The sequence below is a fragment of the Manihot esculenta genome, chromosome 18 (assembly GCF_001659605.2).
Source record: "Manihot esculenta cultivar AM560-2 chromosome 18, M.esculenta_v8, whole genome shotgun sequence".
Classification (NCBI taxonomy): Eukaryota; Viridiplantae; Streptophyta; class Magnoliopsida; order Malpighiales; family Euphorbiaceae; genus Manihot; species Manihot esculenta.
In genome coordinates, this window is record NC_035178.2 from 11211591 (window position 1) to 11227784 (window position 16194).

The 16194-nt window shown below is 35.4% G+C and overlaps 1 protein-coding gene across 1 annotated transcript; it reads right to left on the reverse strand.

Moving 5' to 3' along the window:
- Window positions 1-5173: 5173 nt before the first annotated feature.
- LOC110606754 (two-component response regulator ORR3) lies at window positions 5174-14525 on the reverse strand. The gene is made up of 5 exons (XM_021745728.2): window positions 14145-14525; window positions 13932-14011; window positions 7650-7727; window positions 7052-7122; window positions 5174-5656 (listed from the first exon to the last, which is right to left on the reverse strand). Exons 1-5 carry the CDS (start codon window positions 14290-14292, stop codon window positions 5461-5463), a joined length of 573 nt encoding a protein of 190 aa, XP_021601420.1. The 5' UTR covers window positions 14293-14525; the 3' UTR covers window positions 5174-5460.
- Window positions 14526-16194: the final 1669 nt, after the last annotated feature.

Genomic DNA, 16194 nt, shown 5'->3' on the forward strand with positions numbered 1-16194 from the left:
TGCAAGCCTTGAGGCAAAGGACAAGAGGCAGGTTTACAATGAAACATGCCTGCATCTTTCAATATGTCTGAAATGTACTTAGTTTGACTAAGTAAAGTTGCTTGAGAGGATCTAGCAACCTCTAGTCCCAAAAAGTATTTCATAGGTCCCAAATCTTTGATAGTAAATTTTAAATGTAAAGCAAGCTTGCACTCAGTAATGGCATCAATGGAGTTTCCAGTTAAAATAATATCATCAACATACACAAGCAGTATCAAAGTTACAGCACCAGTGTGCTGGGTAAAGAGACAATGATCATGTGGGGACTACACAAAGCCCAAACCCCTGAGAAAATTGGTAAATTCAATGTTCCACTGTTTAAAAAGGCTTGTTTAAGCCCATATAAGGACCTTTTAAGCAAGCAAACCTACCCTGGCTGAGCTCTGTGATAGCCTTGGGGAGGTGTCATGTACACCTCTTCATCAAGATAACCACGTAAAAAAGCATTATTTATATCCAATTGGAAAATTGGCCATTGTCTGAAAGTAGCAAGAGCAATGAAAATTCTTACAGTTGTAAGCTTGGCCACAAGTGAAAATTTGTCTTTGTAATCCAACCCCTCAATTTCGTTGTAACCTTTGGCCACCAACCGAGCCTTATATCTTTCTACATCCCCATTTGGCTTAAATTTCACTTTATAGACCCATTTACAGCCTATTACTTTTTTTCTCTTAGGTAAACTAATGAGCACCCAAGTGTTGTTATTTTCCAGGGCCTGAAGCTCTTGCTTCATGGCTTCAACCCAATGTGCATCCTTAGATGCTTGAATGTAAGTACAAGGTTCAGTGATCTTGTTGATATTGCAAATGTAAGACTGATGTAAGGGATGGGAGGTCATGAAGGATGCTTGTTGGGAATTTACATAGTCCTGCATCCAGACAGGCGCTTGTCTATGTCTTTGAGTCCTTCTAGCTGAAGTATATTTCTATAGGTCATCACTGGTGTGACCAGATGGACAGAAATCAACATCTGGACAATCATTCTCAATCACAGGAATAGGAACCACAGAGTTCTCAATCAGATTAGTGTTTTGGAAGGGAAATATGTTTTCATGGAAAATGACATCCCTACTAATAAAAAAGGTACTATCACTGATGTTATAAAGCTTATAGGCTTTGTGTGTGCTGGCATAACCTATCATCACAGCTTTAATGGCTCTTTCTTGAAATTTGTCCTTCTGAGTTCCCATAGAAGTAGCAAAACACAAGCAATCAAACTTTCTCAGGTGAGAATAGTCAGGTGAGGTCCCATAGAGCCTCTCATAAGGCGTGGACCAATCAAAATGTTCCATAGGCATTCTATTAATTAGGTAAGTAGCAGTAAAGATATATTCAGACCAGAATTGAATAGGAACTTGTGATTGCATTTTCAAAGCTCTAGCAGTGTCAAGTATATGTCTGTGTTTCCTCTCCACAACTCCATTCTGTTGTGGAGTGTATGGACAAGATCTTTGGTGCTTAATTCCCTTACTCGTAAGCAGAGATCCATAATTATGGCTTAGAAACTCCTTTCCATTGTCACTTCTAATGACTTTGATGGTGGTATTAAATTGATTTTCTACCATGTGTATAAAGTGTTTAGTCAAGCTAAAAGCCTGACCTTTTAAGTGCATCATAAAGGTCCATACAGCCCTACTATAATCATCAACAATGGTGAGGAAGAACTTAGCTCCAGTGATAGAGTTGGTCTTATATGGCCCCCATATGTCAATGTGAATTAATTCAAAAGGTTTTGAGGCTAAGGTGTGACTTCTGGGAAAAGGTAATCTGGCTTGTTTAGCTAGGGGACATACAGGACAGTATTTCATAGCCTCATTACTGATACTCATGCCTTTAACATGTTTGAGTTTACCTACTGATGCATGCCCTAGTCTATCATGCATATCATTCATGGTCACTATATGCTTATGTGTCTGTTCAAGTTGCATGGAATGTTCTTTATTCAAATCCATTTGCAAGGGAGTGCTATTTACAAAGCTGTGAAGATCAGCATTAGAGTTCATGATTTCAAACAAACAATTTCTTACATCAGAATGAGAAAAGCTCATTTGATTCAGCCTGAAGAGGCCTGTTTGTTTCTTGCCTATGGCCACCACCTTCTTATTCAGTGGATCCTGTATAAGGCAATAACCCTTCCACATTACTATACAGTAGCCATGGCTACTCATTAATTGACCAACAGAAACCAAATTATATTGAAAATGTGAAATATAAAGAACATCATCTAGAATCAATTTGCCAAAGAGATTTAGCTTTCCATATTGAGTAACATGAGTTGTTTTCCCATCTAGAAAGCACACACAAATGTGCTTGTGTAGTGGGTGCAAAGTGGTGAACAGGCTGCTGTCTGAACACATGTGATTTGTGGCTCCAGTGTCTAGGATCTAATCAGAGTCAGTTTGCATTTCAGCATTACAAGTGTTATAGAGAGTAGGCTTACCTGCAAAGTTCATGAAATGTGCCTCAGGCCCATGAGATGTGCTTTGGGCAAGAGTTCCTTTCCCCTTTACAAGCTGAGAGACTTCTTGTTTTAAAGAGCTCAGCATGGATGTCAATTCATGTATTCTACTTGATGTGTCTAGATATTCTAGAGGGTTATCCTCTTCTGATTTGTTCCCTTCAATAGTAGCCATAACTTTGGTGCTTCTATTTCCTTTGAAAGATTGGGTTCCTACCTTATTCTTAGCCTTAAACCAATCAGGATACCCAATCAGTTTAAAACACCCTTCTCGAGTGTGGCCATCCATGTTGCAGAAGGTGCAGTGATCCTTCTTGACCTTAGACCTTCTTGGTCTGGACAGACTCTGAGCTTGAGCCTTATTCAATAGGGCAAGAGATTCTGAGTTGTCATTCATTGTCCCCAGAATCTCCCTTTGAGACTCAAATTTTACAACCATTGAGTAAGCCTTGTTTACTATTGGTAAAGGGTCCATCCCCAATACCTGATCTCTCACAGACCCGAAGGCCTCATTTAAACCCATTAGGAATTGCATGAGTCTATTCATGTTCGTTATTTCAGTTATGGCCCTAGAGGCTCCACAGGTACATGTTGGAAGAGGTTCTACTAAACCAAGCTCATCCCACAGCCTCTTCAGCTTAGTGAAGTACACTGACACAGACTGATTTTCTTGAGAGATAAGGGATATTTTCCTGTGCAACTCATAGATCATAGGACCATTGCACTCTCCAAATCTCTCGCAGATCTCTTGCTAGAGATCTCTGGCAGAGGCAATATATATAAACCCATCAACTAACTCCTTAGAGATGGAGTTGAGAATCCAAGATGTGACCATGAAGTCATACATTTTCCACTGTTCACATCCCTCAGTGTCTTTACTAGGTGTCGAAGTAGTGTCTTCGACAAATTCTAATTTCATCTTGGCTCCTAGGGCTATTCTAATGGCCCTACTCCAAGATCTGAAATTAGGTCCTACAAGAGGTGCAGAGACTAGGCTCATACCTGGATGGTCAGATGTTTGAAGACTCAGGGGGTCTCCCATCCCCGTATTCATGATCTGCAATTTTTCTGAAGCTCCAGTCGCCTTTTGTTCCTTGCTACTGCTCGCCATGACCAGATCTTTTTAAAAGACTAAGGATCTCTAGCATACAACTGGTGACGCGCCGCCGTGAATTAGGGTTCAGGCTCTGATACCATGTGCAGAAGCAGGAGAAAGAGAGAAAAATTGAGAGCTTTATTTCAAATGCAATAAAATGACGTTATACTTATGTTCTGGAAGCATCACTTCCTTTTATACCAAACAGCACCATATGCACAATACGTGCATAAAAAATTCAGTTCATATCAACAATACGACATAGTTTAGATGTTCAATATAAAACAATAACAATAAGCAGTAAAACGACGTAGCTTTAAAACTAATCAATAGTGAAATACTTCAACTGAGTCTTAGAATACTAAATTAACGTGTAAAAAATAAAATAAAAAATTACAAAATATAATTGATTGAATCAAATTGAATCAAACCAATTTAATTTAAATTGATTTTTTCTCTAATTCTATTCGATTTAATTTTTATAAATACTTAAATTTTAATTTAAGTTTATTCAATTTAGTTTTAATTTTAAACTAAACTGATAAATACTCATCCTAAGTTCAGTTCTCTAACTTAAGTTCTTTTTTTTTTCACTTCATCAAATCATACCCACCTTGCAATTGCATTATCACATAGACCTAGGTTTGAAAACAGTTGATTTTTTATAGTTTCAGTCTGATTTTAGGGCGGTTATATTTACAGTTATGAATTGCAATTTTTTACGATTCCGTATATGGTTTCAATTAAGTTGGAATTCTAAATGGTCATTCTGATTTCAGTTCAAAAAAATTTAACATTAAAAAAATTTAGATAAAATTAAATAAAAAATATTAAATATTATTAATTGATAATTAAACATATAAATAAACTGTATAAAAGGTGCATAATATAAAAAATAAATTAATATTATATTTAAATGAAAATAATATTATTTACTAGTAAAAAAATAACTTGAACATAATTATTTGACAATTAACTTCCCTATATATTAATTTTAAATACACAATTTTATTAGATTATTTTAGAAATTCAAAATCAAATTAAAATGAATCAGACCTTCGATTTAAACCAAATCAGACTGTCGATTCGAACCAACTAATTTCAGTTCAGGACTCGCAACCGATCTTCTGAAATAAAGTTTCAAATTCAAGAACTGAAACCGGTTCATCAGTCCAATTTCGGACCATGGCCAAGCCTACAGAAATCCATCCGTCTTTCATCATCAGCTGCTATTGGCGGTGATCGTTACCCTACTTGCCTTCCAAATGTTCCAGAGCAAGAAGCAGGTCAATCTAACCGCTCTCCGGTCATTGGCTTTAACAAGTGATTTCCATTGCGTATCGCTGTTCACAGTACCTAGTGGTCTGGCTCTGAGCTAACAAACAATGGGAAGCAAAACTATAACTCCAAGTTAGAACCTAGCGCAGCAGTTCGAGAAGCTTTCTGTAATTTTCACACCTTTGATTTGTTATAAGAGGTGCTTACTCTTTAATGGTAGTAGTTTTAGCTCTACTTTGTTTTGATATTTCATTCAAGAATCTCCACATTCAGTACCAAAGAATTAGAGAGGGAGAGTCGGAATGATTTGTAAATCCATCATAAGAAGGATTGCGTTCATAATTAATTATTAGCAAGTACATTCGTCTGCAGAACCATAAGGCCTATTGTATAAACATGCCTGCTGCATTTCTATTCCATAACATTAGGATCCCTTAGAGCCGACGCAAAGAACTTATTGCCTCGAGAACAAAACCAGGTTTCCAGGCAGACATTAATCATTTACTCGGCAGAGAAGTATGTCACGGCTGCTTGGAACTTGCCCCTGCCAATAGAAAACGACTGGGAGAGCGCGTAATGCCAATAGAGGGTTAAGCCACAGCAACTCCAGCAATGCGAGGTCGCGTTTCTGCTGTACCGGTTTCTGGTATTAAGTCCAGTGTGACTTTTCTTTTTGTCCCTGTCTTGGGTACAGGTGCTGAATGCCTAACATAGCTTCTCAACTTTTGCAGATCTTTTTGTTGTAGTGGCTTTCGAAGGAAAGCTTCAGCACCACTCGCAAGACACCTGCGGAGCACATAACAATCAAGTACAGGATGGAAGGCCTTGTGAACCAACCATTCTATGATGCAACTTTATATTATGTAATCCACTACTTGATAATGAAAGATGCAGCCCGATTATTGAACAACCATGAGCTAGGTGGGCAACTTGGCATTTCCCCATTGGTTAAACAAAGTATTTCATATAAATTTGTGGTTAATTTTCCACCAAATATATGAAAAGATGGATCTCCAAATACTGGAAGAGTTCTAAGCAACACTCAGATCACTAAGGAGGTTTGGGAGAGGAAGAAAAGATGGGGAGAAGGGAAAATGCGACAAGGGCCCATATGTTTGTTTCTTACCATGAGGTCGAACATCCCATTTCCCTCCCTCTACATTTTCATCTCTCCCAAACATAGCCCAAAAGTTATTGATGAATAGAAGCCCCATCAAATTAGCGCTAAAAGAGACAAGCAATTTTCTTGGTGCCTATATTTAGATGCAAAAGGCACCATATTGATGTACTGTAGATGCAGATTGCTGATTAAACCAAATATACGGGAATATAATAGCCAACACAAATGAAAGCTTATGTGCAGATTAAACCAGATTCACAACAGAAACTTCATAACGGATATCCAAGATTAAAATGCCAAATCATATCAAACTCCAAAGGCTGCCTACAACTGAAAGGAAGGCAACGGTAGCAAAGAACAAAGTACTCGTGTCTCTCTTTTGGAAAATTGGTTGGCAATAAGGGAATGATTGTTCTATGGACTAATGCCAATTTGCCCCTGAACTAGACAGCAGGTGGCTAAAAATATCAAATTTCATCTTTTCGGTCCAAATAGTTCAGAAATAAATTTAGACTTAAAGATTAAGTTTGATATTTTTGGCTGCTGCTAGATAACTCAGGCAAATTTGACCTTTTTGCCATTGTTCTATTGATGTAGACATGTTAATGTGCCTTATCAATAACAAATTTAATGTTAAGTGCCATCTTAATATAAATGTATATTATTGGAAAAGTGAGTAAATACTGCTTAGCCACAGAAGCTGCCAGCTTTTCTCTTAACATTAATGATCTTCGTCATTCATTTTAAAACACTTTTACTAGTTTATTCTAATGAAGCACTAAATTTTCTCTCCTTTCCTTTTCTTCTCTCACAGTAGCTAGCCAAGAGTTAAAAAAAAAGGGCATATCCTGTTTGTGGAAAACCAAAGTACCATATCTTAATGACCATATCTGATCGAAGTTCACTACATTTTGCAAATCAGCCATCTAGCAAATAAATTTTGGAGAAAAACCCAAGATTGATTAAACAATATCCAAAAACAATCAACAAGTATGATAGTAGACTTGCAGGCAGTTATCTTCTTGGTGCTCTAACAAAAGAAACTAATGTGAGAGAAATACCTGCTGATTCTCTGTGGATCATATTCAGATGATATTATCACAACAGGAATGGACTTCACGTTGCTATTTTCCTGGGGATAAAAAAGAGGGACTCTGTTATAGAAAGTTCCTATGGGATCTGGTTTCTTCAAATGTAATGAAATCAGTAAGCTGTTACTTAAGAAAATGAAACACTTAATATCACAATCAGAAAATTCTGATCTTATTATTGGTTTCTTAGTACAATATACTCATGTCCCAAATACCTAACAATCAAGAGCATGGATTTAAATCACAGTTATAGGCAATGGAAATAGGCCTGTAACGGCCATAATATAATGGCAATACTGCGCAAATGTTTTTATAAAATTTGCTAAGTTCATGAAATGATAGATATTTAAAAACATAATTGAAACTAAGATATATAACTAAATAATAAGCATAAAAATATCAAATAAGATAGCAAGTCTATCATTCTTAGACATCATCAGCATTTATCAGTTTAAAACATTAGCTACAGCCAGTGATAGCCTTAAATCTAAATTTAATGGCACGGGTAATGGTACCCAAGAACCCTTTGTTTAATATTCAAGTCTATCATGCCCTTTTTCTTTTTTACCTTAACAGCCATGAGAAGATCATATCCATTCATCTCAGGCATACAGTAGTCAGTAAGGATTATGTTGATCTTTTGGTCCTGCAAAATTGAAACAAAAGTTATGTGATGAATGGTTAAAAGTAAGCTCAGAAAAGTTGTTTCAACTTCATAGTTCATCTCCAACCAACTTAAAAATACAATAAGTTAGGCAGCAAGCATGCATCTCAATTCTCAAAATTGTAGCCATAAAGCAGCATCATTTCATATAAATGTGACCCCAAAAACTGAAGAAAAGTATTATCGATAGGAACTCAAGTGCAATAATCGTTGATATTCAGATCCACTCTATGGTACTTGCGGAAGCAAACATCAATCTACCTGATATGCTGGTCCAAACCCCAGCAACTTGTCTTATACTTCTTCCTTAGATGTTTGCAGCAAGAAGGTTCAAGGTCTAATGGTTAAAGTTCATTTTATATTTTGGAAAACAAACAAAAAAAAAGGATGCACTACAGTTAGTTTCTACCTATAGACGGTCACCCTCTAATGTCAGTGCATAAAACCCAATGGACAAAGAAGGGAACATTGTAGGAGTAATAAAATACGAAGGTTATAAATTATTATAATCTGTCAAATATGATACAAATACAATGCAAGAACAGTTTGATATAAAAAGTTAGCTTTTAATCTTGCAAATGAAGCAAACTTGCAAATGGAAATTCTCCAAAATCTAGTGAGATTTGACATCTCTTTAGTTGAAAACAGTATCCATAGTATCAACAAACAGTGTGGAACACAGAAGAGTTGCAATACTAGTGCTTTTATGGCAATCAAACCTCAAGTAATCGATAATTTTTAAGATTCAGATATAAAGGAGAGGAATTTAAGGTTTAAAATTAGAATTAGAGACAGTTAAAATGACAAAAGAAAAAGAAATTGGTGGGATATCCTGTAACAGTAAAACAATTAATTTAGCAGTTAACTTTGGGAAGAAAGGAAGACCAAGCGAAGAATAGAGGAATGAGAGAAATGCTAGGCAGGCAATCTTTCCAAATCAAATCAAGCACTCATAATTTGCATCAACAGTACTATGCCATTCTTTATATCCAATTCCCTCTCTAGGTCAATAAATTACTTAATTAGTACTACAAATATAGTACTATCCTCATTCGTTCAATTATCGCACGTTTATGCAATGAATATGCAACTATGTCTCTACTAATATGCAACCAGAAATCATTTATGACACATGTCAGAAGTATCTTGTCAAATAATAGAAAGAAAAGAAGAATCAATGTAACTGCATCACAGACACTCCAATTTCTTATGTTTGTTGTATCATACGCAACACTTCCCCCACCACCACCACCAAAGAAACAGGATTTTGTGATTCATAACTCTGTAGTGTGGGCACTCCAATGTCTACACTATACCTCAGAACTAGCACCATGGGCCATTAATACTATCATAAAGTCCAAAAACCATCATATACTAATTTGGCAAATTTAAAGTTGGGATGCATTCTCATAGATCAAGGGCATATAAGCTTTTGAAATATAATGATCCAATCACTAATAATTGCTAAAAATTAGCTAAATATAGGATTTGCTAGTGGTTGTTACAGTATAGTAAACTAAACGGATGGGAGAAGACTTAATATTTTATTAACAGAATGGGTCTTTATATACAGTATTTCAGACTCTAGATAACCATACAGCTAAGCTATACTAACAGAATTACAAAGATATAGATTACAACAGATATATTTAACCTTATCACTAACATTCCCCCGCAAGTTGTACTATCGGTGTGGAGCGATAGTCAACTTGTCTCTTAAGAAAACAAATCTGTTCTTAGCCAATGGTTTCGTTAAAATGTCCGCAATCTGATCATTGGAAGACAAATAACGTACATTTAATTCTTTGCAAGCAACTCTATCTCGAACAAAATGTACATCGATCTGTACATGCTTCATGCGGCTGTGGTGAAGAGGATTAACAGTTAACGATGTTGCTCCAATATTATCACACCAAAGCACAGGTGTGTCGACTGTAATCCCCAGTTCTTGTAACAGATTCCGAACCCAGAGAAGTTCAGATGTGGTATTTGCAATTGCGCGATACTCCGCTTCCGTTGAAGATCGAGAAACACTCTTTTGTTTTCGAGAGCTCCATGAAATCAAATTCCAACCAAGATAAACCGCATACCCAATAGTCGACTTCCTATCTTCAACAGACCCAGCCCAATCCGCATCACTATAAGCAGTCAGAGTAGTAATTACAGATGGGCGAATAACTAAGCCATAACTAGAAGTTCCCTTTAAATACCGCAGTATACGCTTGACCTCCTGCCAATGAAGTTCAGTCGGAGAGTGCATGAACCGAGCCAGGCGATTGACTGAGAAACCAATTTCCGGTCGAGTAAACGACAAATATTGAAGACTTCCAACTGTGCTTCGGTATAGCGTTGGGTCTTGAAAGGCAGTCGTTGCTGCTGGTGTGTTGTAATTTGTAACCGAAGCTGGTGTAGCAACGTCCTTTGATTCATGCATATGAACTCTTTGAAGTAAATCAATTATATACTTTGTTTGAAACAGGAACAAAGTACCACTATCCCAAGTTGCTTGCACTCCCAGGAAGTAATGCAAAGTGCCTAAATTTTTGAGCAAAAATTTGCCTTGAAGACATGTCTCAACCTTTGTAACCATTGCCATATCATTCCCTGTTAAAAGTAGATCATCAACATAAATTAAACAATATAAAAGTGAAGCTCCCTGCCGAAGAATGAACAATGAATGATCCAATGTAGATTGATTAAAACCACAACCAATCAAAGCATCTCGTAAACAGTGATTCCATTGACGCGGGGCCTGTTTTAATCCGTATAAGGAACGATGTAGTTTACACACATGAGATGGTCTAGACGCATCAACGAAACCAGGAGGCTGCACCATGTAAACAGCTTCATCAAGCTTTCCATGGAGAAAAGCATTAGACACATCATATTGTTTAACTTTCCACTTACGAGAAACGGCAATGCTCAAAATCATTCGAATCGTGGCGGGTTTAACGACAGGAGAAAAAGTTTCTGCATAATCCACACCAGGGCGTTGATGAAACCCCTTAGCAACTAATCGCGCTTTGTAACGTGCAAGCGACCCATCAGCATTCTCTTTAACTCGAAAAACCCATTTGCATCCGACGATGTTGGCATTTGGTGGTGGTTCTGTTAACTCCCAAGTCCCAAGCTGTAACAAAGAGTTAAGTTCAGAGGCCATGGCTTCTCGCCATTCAGGATACTTCTTCGCTTCAACAACACTTTTAGGCTGCCGAGGTACCACCGCTGCGAAGATTCTAGGTTTAGAATGACCTGTTTTAGAGCGAGTAAGCATAGGATGATTATTAGGTGCTGCCGCTTGCAAAGGCGCAACTAATAATGGTTGGTCATCACCTCTAGACTCTGTATTGTCAACAACAGCTAACGGAATTTCTGTATGGTCAACAACTGCAAGTGGAATGTCGGAATCCCTTGCATCAGTTTGTCGTCCAGAATCTGAAGCATCAATCAAGCCCATATTTTCATTCACCTGTTCCGAACCCATACTTGGACCATCAATTTGAGAACGCTGCACAGCTGGAATAGCAGTTGATGGAAAAATCCGAGCAGTATTGTCAAGAGGTGCTGGCGGTGGCCCAAGTATTCCTGGACTTGAATTCACAGTAAACCCAGGTTTCGAATGAGAATTAGCAGTTGCTGAAAACTGCAGTTGTGAAAAATAAAAACAATCTTCATCAAATACCACATCACGTGAAATATATAGCCTATTGGAGGAGACATCCAAGCACTTGTAACCTTTGTGTATAGAGCTATACCCCACAAATAAACACTTAACAGATCTATTTTCAAGCTTATTCTTATTATAAGGCCTTGTAAGTGGATAACAAACACATCCAAAGGTTCTGAGCTCATGTATATTAGGCTTTTTCTGAAACAATTTCTCATAAGGCGAGCAATTTGGTAACAAAGATGTGACAACTCTATTTATCGCATATACAGCAGTTTCAAAAGCAAAGTCCCAATATTTGAGAGGTACAGACCCATGATTTAACAAAGCTAAACCAGATTCAACAATATGCCTGTGTTTTCTCTCAGCACACCCATTTTGTTGTGGTGTGTGAGGACATGACAATCGTAACGAAATACCATTTTCACTAAAAAAAGGAGCTAACGGCCTAAACTCCCAACCCCAATCACATTGAAACATTTTAATTTTCTTGTCAAAAAACTGCTCTACAAAAGCCCGAAATTTCACAAAGGTTGAAAACACTTCAGATTTATTTTTTAAACAATAAACCCATGAGTATTTGCTAAAGTGATCATAGAACAAGACATAGTATCTAGGAGATGGACCCCACACATCAGAACAAACAAGCTCTAAAGGAGCAGAAGCAGTAAAGGTAGACAAGGAGTATGGAAAACGATGGGACTTCGATACGCAACAAGCTGAGCATAAAGAATTCTTAGTAGAATTGAAGAAAACATTATTCAACTTTAATGTAGAAATAACTGCTCGATCATGGGCATGTCCCAATCGAGAGTGCCAACATGGAAAAGAAACATGATTAACTGAAAATAACGAAGTAGAAGACTGAAAGAATTTGTAGAGACCCCGATCAACTGGACCTTTATGAAGTACTCTCCTCGTGCGGATATCCTTAACAAGAAAGAAATCAGGAAAAAACTCAAGTGAGACCCAATTATCACGAGCAAACGAGTTTACAGAAACTAAACTGAAAGGTGATTTTGAAGAATAAAGAACATTATTCAAGCGAAATTTAGAGTTGTCACATAACACATTGCTACCTATATGAGATATAGGAATTGTATTACCATTGCTCACTGTAACCTCATCAGGTCCATGATACTCAGCTTCAAGAGACAGATTATTCATTGACCCTGTAAGATGATGTGTGGCACCAGAATCAACAATCCATGGTTGCGCAGAAGCCGGACCAGTAGAGGTATGGTGAACCTGTGGAGATTTTCGTGGACTCGGACACTGACGAGACATATGGCCAGTGCCATTACAATTGGAACAAGTAATTGTACCACCAGAAATTGAATTCTTGGAACCCCTCTCTGAAGCAGTATAGGATCGTCCACCACGCTGTGACTGATTTTGGCCCCTTCGTCCTCTAGAAGAATTATTACCAGGCCGAGGATGAGAATCATGACTGCTATACAACGCCGTGACAGGAGCAGAGATAGCAGCAGCAGCCTCATGTTTCTTGAGCTGTTGTTCTTCAGCCAGCAACAAACCACGAAGATCCTCATACTTAATTGGTTGTAATCGTGCCTCAATTGACCTTGTGAATGGGCGATAATCAGGTCCAAGACCATCTAGAATAGCCCCAACAAAATCCTCTTCAGAGATCGAACTCTGAAGTGCCTGTAATTGATTTGACAAAGATCTAGCACGCTGTAAATAAGTCTCAATAGGCTCATTATTCCGCTCAAGATGATGAATGGCACTCTTCAAGTGCCGAATCTGAGTTCTTGATCCAGCAGCAAACGACGCTTCCAAACTCCTCCATGCTTCTAAGGCAGAAGCAACACCAACAACATTGTTAAGAAGAGATTCAGTTAGAGATGAATTGATCCAACCAAGGACAATCTGGTCCTCCAGATACCAGGTTGTGAACGCCGGATTTGGGGAATTATCAACGACAGGTGGTGGTGGACTAAAGTTTGGATCTATGTGTTTCTCAAGATTGTAACCCCTCAAAATCGGCAAAAGCTGTGTTTTCCAAAGTATATAATTACCAGAGGTCAGTTTCACCGTAAGCTGATTACTTACGTTCGGAACATTAGAGAAAGAAGCAAGAATAGAAGGAGAAGAAGACATCGAAGAGATAGAAGAAGTATTAGAGCTTTCAGAGGTTCCGGATGTACTCATGGTTGTTAGACCTGTAAGGCTCTGATACCATGAACGGATGGGAGAAGACTTAATATTTTATTAACAGAATGGGTCTTTATATACAGTATTTCAGACTCTATAGATAACCATACAGCTAAGCTATACTAACAGAATTACAAAGATATAGATTACAACAGATATATTTAACCTTATCACTAACATAAACCATTAGTTGATTGAGATGTACAATTCTAAAATTTGTATCTAGATTCAAATTCTGTGAAAACATACAGATTTACCAAAATCTTCTCAGTTTCATGTCATCTACTTTCATGAGATTCTTAAAGAAACAATCGATAACAAGGAACAAAAATAAAATTACTTACATTATAAGTAGATTTCTCCACTTTGTCTTGATTTAATCCAAGAACCTCCAATGCCTTCTTTCCACTCTCAACACTAGTAACTGCAATTTATTAAAAACAAACCTTCAAATCCATCAACCTAACAAATACCCATTTCAGTTCTAAGATTCAAAAACTCACACACCCAAAAAAAAGAAAAAGAAAAAACCCTACAAAATGCAGAAAAACAAAAACCTTTAAACGAGGCTTTTTCAAGAATCTTCCCAACAATTTTCCGGTCAAAAAAGCAATCATCAACAGCCAAGACATGAATGGGGTTGCTATTAGACTCACAAGCGCCCCCCTGTTCGTGCTCCTGCTGCTGCTTCTCCTCCTCCTCCATGACAGGCTCAGCCACCAGCAGGTAAAGCAAAAAATTGAAGTGCACCAGCAAATGGGCGTAGGACAAGGAGGAGGAAGAGGAAGTGCTCGAGGGTTAATAAGGGAGAAGAAGAGAGAGGAAAGAGAAGTATTGGTGAGATAAGGAGAGAATGGAGAAGGTGGGTGGGATCAGAGGGTGACGATTTGGCGATGGAAGAGAGTGTGCAGAGTGAAAAGAGTGGAGGAAAAGCGAGACTTCTTTAGATTGCAGTGTCGGGAATCTTTCACTCCGGACCGTCTCTCACCTGATTTTGACATATTCTTGTCCCCATTCTCATCCGACATTTTATTTTATTTTATTTATTTTATTTTATATTCAGAAAATTTTTAATTCTTTTCTAATAAAATATAATAATATTAATAATATATATAATTAAAAATACAAATCGTTACTTATATTAAAGACTAATAAAATTGCATTGTTACTGTTATTATCATATTATGCTAAGGTAGAAAATTTTAAAATAAAATTAATAATAATTAAAAAATTTAAAATAAATTATTCAGATTTTTAAATGTATAAAATTTAATTAGAACAAAATAATAAAAAGTAAAATTATAATAAAACTAAAAAGACAATATTATTTTGGTGATTATTTATTATATACTTTTTTAAAATTTATTTTGATTATTAGCATAATTTAAATATTATCCTTAAAAAGAATAGTTTAGAAAATCATTCTGAGAAAAGGTTATAAAATTATTTTATTATTTTAATATTTTTAAAATTAAATCAATAAGTATTATTTCAAAAGTAATTTTAATATTTCAAAACTAATATATTTAATAAAATTATTTATTTTAAAATAATTTTAAAAATAATATTAAATAGTAAACATATACGATAAATTTTAGAAAAAGATAATTGAGAATGATTTTAATCGATATAAATTATTATTCTAAAATTATTAATATAACTTTAAAAATAATAATAATATAAAAATAATTTTTAAATATACTTAATAATGAAAATTTGATAAAATATGAGATGCATTTGGTAAAATATTAAAAAATAAAGTTTAATGGACTAAAAAAATGGAGGATTGAATTGTAATAAAAGTAAAAGATAAGGTTTTTTCAGTTGTTACGGTAATAAATTGACATATCAAATAATTTATTCTAACCATTTAAATAATTATAAAATATAATTAGAATTTTTTTTTTTAAATGAAAATCGAGAATTGAGAAAGTAAAATTTAAAATTTTTTAGATGTATTTTTTATTGAATTATATTTGTACATGCGTATTTAGAATAATTTTAAAATGTCAAAATTTTAAATTAATTATTTAATTATATTATTAGCTTATTTAAATTTAAATTGATTAAAAAATTGTTAATTAAGTTTTATTATAGATGATTCTATTGATAAATTTATAATAAATTTTATTTATTAATATTAGAGTGATTTTTTATATGAAAATAATTAATAATAATTTATTATAATAATAAGTATTAAATTTTATTAAAAATAAATAATTTTATAATGAATAAACACACGTTGAAAAAAAAAATAGTATGTGTAACAATATAGTCCACGTAAACTTTGTATATTTTAAAAAAAAAAAAGTTGTTTTTTCTTCTAATTTTATCAATAAGTCAATCAATAAGGAATCTCTTATCATTTCGCCTTTTTCTTTTTTTGCTTGTCAACTTTTTGGAGCAGCAATCAGTGGATGTTTTAACCATTGGTTATACCGCTCTTGTTTCTTTATTACGGTTTTTTTTTTTTAAATAAAACTTTTTAATATTATTATTATTATTATGATTTTTAATAATATTCAGATTTTTTATTGGAATATATAGAAATTTATTGACTGGAAAGCTTACATGGTTCATCCCCAATTATATAAAATTCAATTTTTA

Bases quoted from the DNA above. Each gene is read 5' to 3' on its own strand.
- LOC110606754 (XM_021745728.2), bottom strand. From the start codon at position 14,292: ATGGAGGAGGAGGAGAAGCAGCAGCAGGAGCACGAACAGGGGGGCGCT. The intron at 14,012-14,144 runs GTTTTTGTTTTT...AATAAATTGCAG, and splicing joins TGAAAAAGCCTCGTTTAAAG to TTACTAGTGTTGAGAGTGGA. The intron at 7,728-13,931 runs GTAAGTAATTTT...TCAATTTTGCAG, and splicing joins TGGAGAAATCTACTTATAAT to GACCAAAAGATCAACATAAT.